The sequence below is a fragment of the Phacochoerus africanus genome, chromosome 2 (assembly GCF_016906955.1).
Source record: "Phacochoerus africanus isolate WHEZ1 chromosome 2, ROS_Pafr_v1, whole genome shotgun sequence".
Taxonomy (NCBI): domain Eukaryota; kingdom Metazoa; phylum Chordata; class Mammalia; order Artiodactyla; family Suidae; genus Phacochoerus; species Phacochoerus africanus.
The window spans coordinates 205,083,894-205,091,034 of record NC_062545.1 but is presented as its reverse complement, the minus strand read 5'-3'; the positions used below and the strand labels follow the sequence as shown (position 1 = coordinate 205,091,034).

At 43.3% G+C, this 7,141-nt stretch overlaps 1 protein-coding gene across 1 annotated transcript; it reads right to left on the bottom strand.

The window, feature by feature from the left end:
* Positions 1–722: 722 nt before the first annotated feature.
* On the bottom strand, positions 723–3,896 carry SLC24A2 (solute carrier family 24 member 2). The gene is made up of 2 exons (XM_047769227.1): positions 3,771–3,896; positions 723–1,861 (listed from the first exon to the last, which is right to left on the bottom strand). The coding sequence occupies exon 2, from the start codon at positions 1,704–1,706 to the stop codon at positions 723–725; it is 984 nt and encodes a 327-aa protein (XP_047625183.1). The 5' UTR covers positions 1,707–1,861; positions 3,771–3,896.
* Positions 3,897–7,141: the final 3,245 nt, after the last annotated feature.

Genomic DNA, 7,141 nt, shown 5'->3' with positions numbered 1-7,141 from the left:
TATATTTTTGCAGATCAATTTCTTCCAAGCTCTTTACCAATTTGCCTGCTACCTAAGTAGCAGGATGGCCACCACTGTCATTAAAACTCCCTCAAATCCTACCATAAAGAGTATTTTGCGTCATGTTTATCACGGCATGCAAAATGGGCCACTGAGCTACAGAGGCAGGCAGAAGGGCTTGTCACTGACTTGCTTTCATGGATACAGATCAGTTTTGGTTGAGCGGTCTGAAGCATTACTGTGTGAATCAAGAAGAATGGCCATGACACACGCTAACAACCAGTCCAGCTATGCCCTAGGCTGCTGACTTAAAGCTCTGGGGATACAAACTTTCTTCCCTAAGCACCTTTAAAGAGACAGTTCTTGATAACTGTCACCTGTCCATTTAAATAGAAAAAGCTCTGCAATTTACAAGGCATACACACTTTCCCATGAAAGTAAAACTGCTGACAAAATCATTATTCCTACTTTCAGAAAATAAGAGACAAAGAAGTGCTGAGTCTGCTCTGGGAAGCTTATGTAACCTATATTTACAAATGTTTTACTCTGAGGCAAGTAGCTTGAGGACTTTGTAGATATTCCCCAGAATACGCCCCCCCCCCCCAATTATTATTCCCACTATCATTTTAGTCTGGCTCTCAGAGAACCGCAGTAAGCATCTGGCCACCCATGACAGCCCCAAACACCAACCCATTAAAAAAGTGGTAGATCTCAAAAATATATTAATTCAAACTATGGTCAAGAAGAACATTACATAAACAACCACCACCACCAACCTTTGCTTGGGCCTCTGGTGCTGTCACCTTGACGACTTTGTTGCGATTTATCATTTGCTTCACCCATCTTTCTACTTGGACGTTGAATTTCATGAAAACCACATAGCCAAAGTAAGCTGTTAAGAGAAGCAAGCTTTCCCACCACATGATAAAATTATCCAGGAAAAATATGATCAGCATGATCAAGTCAATGATGTAGAAGGACACATCCCGAAAGAGTGGCCACCACGTCAGGTTTAAGATTTCTCTGGAAAACAGAGCACACATGCCAATGACAAAGAGGATATTGAACACCGCTGAGCCCACGATTGTACCAATGCCAACATTGCTATGAGCAATAAATACCCCTATGAGAGACGTGAAAAGTTCTGGGGCTGAGCCCCCAGCAGCCATAAAGGTGGCTCCAGCCACATCATCAGAGATGCCCAGTTTTTCAGTGATGACAGTCAAAGAAGGAACAAAGAACTCATCGCAGACAATAGCTAAGGCTATGAACATGTAGATCATTCCAATGACATGGAGAATGATGGCACCTTTTCTTCGCTGCTCGAGAGAGAAGATGTCTCTTGGGTAGTCTCCTTGGGCATGATCTGTACTATTCTCAGATTTGCCTTCCTGAGAAAGAGGTGGCTGTGGAGTATAATCTTGAATCTTGTCATTTAAATCTAAGAGAGTTCTTTGATGGTAACTGTGTGCTACCCTGGGCCCACTTGCACTACTGGCCTCTCCTGTGCTCTGTGTCTCTGTCTCAGAAAAGGCACTGATTGAAAATGGGACAGTGCTAATGGCTACTAGGCCCATGAAAAGGCCTAAGATTCGAATTAACTTCAGTTTTTTTCTGACATTATAATGTCTCCTGCAGCCAGATGATGACTTATCTGAACACCATTTCTCAAGGAACATGATGGTGGTGCTTTGGTGCAGATCCATCCTGGGTGTTCTGGTGGATATGGCAGTCTTCAAATTGCAGACTCAACCTGATGGTTCTTTCATACTTTTCCTCACTTTACAGTTAATGGTGCTTAGGGGGTTCTTCCACAATCAGGAAATCTTATGCTTCACAGGAAACAGTTTCAACATTTAGGCTTAAATAAAAATAAAAACAATGATATGTAAATCATAAAATCATGTCTTTCTTTAATTTTTTTTTTTTACAAAATTAATTGGCAGATATGAAAAAACCCTATCATATAGCCATGTGACCTTGAGTAAGTTACTTAACTCTTCTGTGCCTCAGTTTCTCCATTTCAAAAATTAGGACAATTACAGTACCAAGTTCTGCTTTGAGGATAAGATGAGTTGAAATGCATGAAGCATTAAGAGTAGGATGTGACACATATTAGGCACTTATGATAAGATACGTACAAATGCAGACATTTTGGTAAATCCAATGTTAGAGGTAGACTATGTACCTATGCGAGCTAGGTACAAACATTTTATAGATGTAGAGGAAAATCTTTGTTTATCCCACCTTAAGTCATGTAACAACCTCCCAGTGCTAAAAAAGATAACACTTTCTTTAGAATTATCTATGTATTTGACAACTGACAATTATTTATTGCATTTTCTTTCAGTCCAATTATATAATTCCAGTTTCAGGAACACTTTTCTGACTTAATCTATCACTTGGAAAAAGCTGAGGGTTTTAGGGGGTAGCACTCTTTTCCTGCACATACAAATATCTCAGGATATTATTTTTCATGAAAAGCCTCTCCTGTATCAGATGTAGAAAAGCAACTCTTAAAAATTTTATTACAAAAGAATGCTCTGAAAACATGAACAATCTTCCCTAAATATCTAGACATTGTTTTCAGCTTATTTAAAAAAACAACCTTTAGATGTATTTAAAATAGAATACCTAGTAAATCAAATAACGTCTAACAAGTAGGCTATTTACAGAGATCAAATGTGTATTTCATAAACAATGTGCAAGTTGAAGTAATACTTCTCTCTACAAAATCTGCCAAAAGCAGTTCCAACACTGACTCTCTAGTAGGTTAGACATTCAAGCAGTTTTCATTTCCTATCTCCACAGAGAAGCAGAGTAAAATATCCAGACATGATAGCTGATATTCTGAAGGTTCCTTTTTTAAATTTTCTTTAAAAACACTGGATTTGTTTTTTTTTTTTTTTTTTTCCCCTGGTACTAACGATTTCATTTTAGAAGCATTCGCTGAGATCATCTCAGGTGTAAAATAAGCTAATTAAACACACCGGTTACACACTGAGATTAGCTGCAACTCAGGTTTGCAGAGGGAGCATTAAGTCAAACCAGGCTGAGATGCTGTTACTCCTGAGATAAACCTAACCCATCACGGAGATTCTCGGCTGGCTGGCAGATGTCCATGCTTAGCGTGAACGATTAAGCGACCCACTGCGCTCTGGGGATTGTCACAATGCTGGGCCGGGGCAAACCGCAGCGACGGACTCAACTCCCAGGGTGCGCTATTAGCTGCAGCCCAAGCCTAGCTCAATCTGCAAACCCACCGCCCCGCTCCACGGGAGCTGCCTCCGCGGTCGAAGTGCACCCCCAACCGCGCCCCAACTTTGCCTTGTGTGGTCTCAAACTTTCCCTGGTGGGTTAATAGAAAAATAAAACTAAAGGACAGAAACCTCACAGCGAGCCAGGAACTGGGATGCAGCTTGGGAAGGGACTTGGCCACAATCTCCCGTTGTTGGGTGGGTGCGTGGGTGGGAAGGGGGAGCTCCCCCACTGCGTGTATCCCCCCAACTGCAGGCCCCGGCCCGCGCCCCCCCTCCCCCCAAGCGGGAAGCAGTGCAGTTGGGGTTGGGAGAAGCGGGGGCTCGTAAGCCGCGCCCAGAAGCAGAGAGAGTTGGCTAACTCCTTTCGGGGCCTGGGTCACCCTTGCCCACCGTGGAGCCACCTGTGAGCCTGCAGCGCAGCAGCAGGATGCGCGCAACCGGGACCCAGGGACAACAACCACTGCGGCCACTACGCCTGGCTCCTGGCGGGGCTCGGCCGCCCGCACTTACCGGGATCCGCCAGGAGGACACACGCACCGCGGGAGCCCGAGCGCGGCCGCTACTCCGGTCCTTCGCCTTCTTCGGCCCTCCGCCTCCTCGCTCCGAGGCCCGGGCTCGGGCTCCGGCTCCGGCTCGCGGTCGCCGCTGCTCTCGCCGGCCGGGGCTGGGCTCGGGAGGAGACTGAGCTGCCGCGAGCCCCGCGCGCCGCCTCTGGGGCTGCCCGGCCCCCGCCAGCCCCTCCCTCTCGGCTCTGCGCGGGGAGCGTGGCCGCAGCGCGCTCTGCTCCCGCGCCCTCTGCTCCACGCCTCCTGCGCGCAGAGGCGACGCCAGCAGCCGTCTCTTAGGAGATTTCTCCGCAGCGGGGACTGGGGTCAGGATTTGCAGGGGAGCAAGGACAGAGGAGAAATCGTACAGGTCGGTGACGCGCCTGATTCCCAAAGCCTGAAAGTGCTGCCAACTTTGGGGTCATCTATGCTGAGCACCTTCTCTTCAATTATCAGCAAAAAAATGAGGGTAGTCATATATTTCTTTGGGAGGCGATGTAATGTGTAATGGTGGAAAAGACGATCAGAGGAAAGGCAAGAAGACCTGCAGGGTTGTATGTTCAGGCCCAGGGCTTCTGAGGTCTCAGGTTTGGATGGCTGAGCCACCAAAGGATTTTTAATTTTGCAGGCTGACCTTTAATTTCTTGGGTGATGAAGCTGAGGTCCAAGACAGTGTCATTTCTGAGTCATAGACAGCATCATTCACTTGCTGTTCTCTGCACTCCAAGCTCAGTGCTTTTTACTGCCCTGTCTGGAAAGCAAGATCCCCCTGACCACAAGAAATTGAGTCAGGCATGTTGGAGACTGGAGGCAAGAATCTGGGCCAAAGAATGGGTGAAAATGTTACAGATCAGTTCCTGGAAGAAGCCCCCTTTACCACACCCTGTGACCACCACCAAAACGGCCAAGAGGTAACTACCAGTAGAAACCTTTCAACAAACCTCCACCCTCCTACCCTCTGGAACTGGGGGGAATGTTGGTCATATCTAGTCAACTTGCTACCTCTCACTTTGGGTAAAACTCTGCCCTTAGACTTCTACATTTCCTCTTGATAAATCAAGAGAAGCCTTGGGAAATTAGAAATCTCTCTTTCTCCCATCAAAGCTAGGCATTTAAGACTACAGTCTTGCTAAGGATTTCAAGGTCCTATTTTGGAATCATAATCTGAACTGTTTTTATCTTTGCTTTTTATTTTGGAAAAATGCCAGACATTTACTAATGTAAGAGAATAGTATAATGAACATCCATGGGGCCATCATCCAGCTTCAACAACTATCAATTCATGGTCAACTGTATTTCATCTATACCCTTTTTTCTTGTGCCATCATTTTATGGGTAAATATTTACAGAAAGCAAGGAAGTTATCAACCACTTCTCTGTGTCAAAAGACTAAGGAACCAATTCACATAGGCTCTCACTAGACAGGGATGAATCAATCTGAGCACCAAAAATTGAAAATAATTGCAATTGTTTCAAACATAAAACATGATTATAAGTTCATAATGATTCTAAAGTAACTCTGGTCACTGTTGATAGGTAAGAGAATGAACTCATTATTTTGAGAAAATAATCATGCATTTAATCTGCCTTTTCCATACAAACTAGACTTCAGAGTAACCAAGTTTTACTTTTCCCCTGTGCTTGTCCTTGCTTTCCTATGCTAACAATCTTAATCTTCTAATACAAGGATGCCTCTGGCTACATACTGGGAGATCTTGTATACAGGGTACTGCTTAAAAAGAAAAAGATCATAATGCATATATATTTTAAAATAAAATCACTTACACTACAATAGAATTTATTTTTTAAAAAATCACACCCCTCATATGAGGAGTTTTATAAATGTTATCCAGCTGACTCCCCCCACAGCCCAGAGATAACTCTGAGTTTCCACCTGGTGGGAAAGGGGAATGAGACCCAGATAAAGACCCTGTGAGTCTGTAGGTTGTATTGGTTGGAGTTTGTACTTAGCTGCATGTAATAGAAACTCATCCCTAGTGATTTAGCCAAATAAGGGTTTTTTTCTCATGTAAAAAAAGGAGTCTGAAAGCAGACTGTCCAAGGTTTTATACAAGAGCTCCATAATGCTATCAGGGAACACAAGTCCTGTATCTGTCTTACTTAGTGTATGATTTTTTTTTCTCATACCCACAAAGTGGTTACCTCTTTCTGACATTACATCTGTGTTCCAGGAAGGAAGAAGGGAAAAAATGAAGAGTGAAAGAAGTCTTCCTTGCTAGGTTTGCCTTTTGATTTAGGAAAGGACACTTTATCAAAACTTCTCTTATATTTCACTAGTTACAACTTAGTCACATGGTCACACCCAGCTGCAAGGGGTAGAAAGTGTACGGGCTATTAGTCACCATTTAGAAAATCAGGGATCTTCTAGTAATGTAGAAGGAGGAAACAAATGTTAAGTGGGTGACTAGCAGTATTTGACACACAGTTCCATAGCAGCTCAGTGAGATTCACCTTGGACTGAAGATTTGGCAGCTGAACTGTCATCACTGTAATAAGGGAGAAAAGTATGGCATATTATTTGTCTCAGTCATACAATATGAACTGAATGACCAGGTCCATAGACCTTATGAACAGGTCATGATGAAAAAAAAAGGAGCTTCAAGAGAAGATTTACTACCACCACATGGTTAGTTATTAAACAGTAGCCTTGATCAAGTTCTTTGCTGAGAGATTTAAGTAATCAATGGGTATAAATTATTATTAAAGAGGCAAGTCTTTATTTTTAGATACCTGCATAAGTATAAACATTAGATGGCATCATATTTATCCTTCTATTAACTGTATGATTTATTTGAACATAGAGTTTATGAGAGTATTGGTAATTACCAATTAAGAATGATGGGCTCTTTTTATAATTCTGGAGAGGAGCCTTTCAAAAATAGTAAGAATGTTAAAAAGTATGCAGTCATACTTAAGCTAATAAGGACTTTTTAATATAAAACTGCTGAAGGGAAAAAGGAACCAGGTTCTGGGTTCAATATGGTAACAAAAGAGGATCAGGACTTCATCTCCTCCCACGAACACTCCAATCTACACACAGAACAACTTCTGAAAAAAGCAAATTGGAAAAACAAACAAACAAAAAACTTGACTGGATGGCTGGGGCATAATCTTCTGTAAACCCCACCCTAGTGTGGTAACCCACAGTCAGGAGGATACTCAACCAGAGTTTCTCCCTGAGGAGTGAAAGGTCTGAACCTCACACTGGGCATTCCCAACTTTTAAGGCCTGCGGGACAAGCCCCCCAGACATTTAGCTTTGAAAACCAACAGGGCTATAATGATCTGAGAAATGCCTCCCAAGGGTTCATGTGCT

What these genes read in the sequence shown, in the direction of transcription:
- SLC24A2 (XM_047769227.1), bottom strand. Translation starts at nt 1,706, where the DNA reads ATGGATCTGCACCAAAGCACCACCATCATGTTCCTTGAGAAATGGTGT.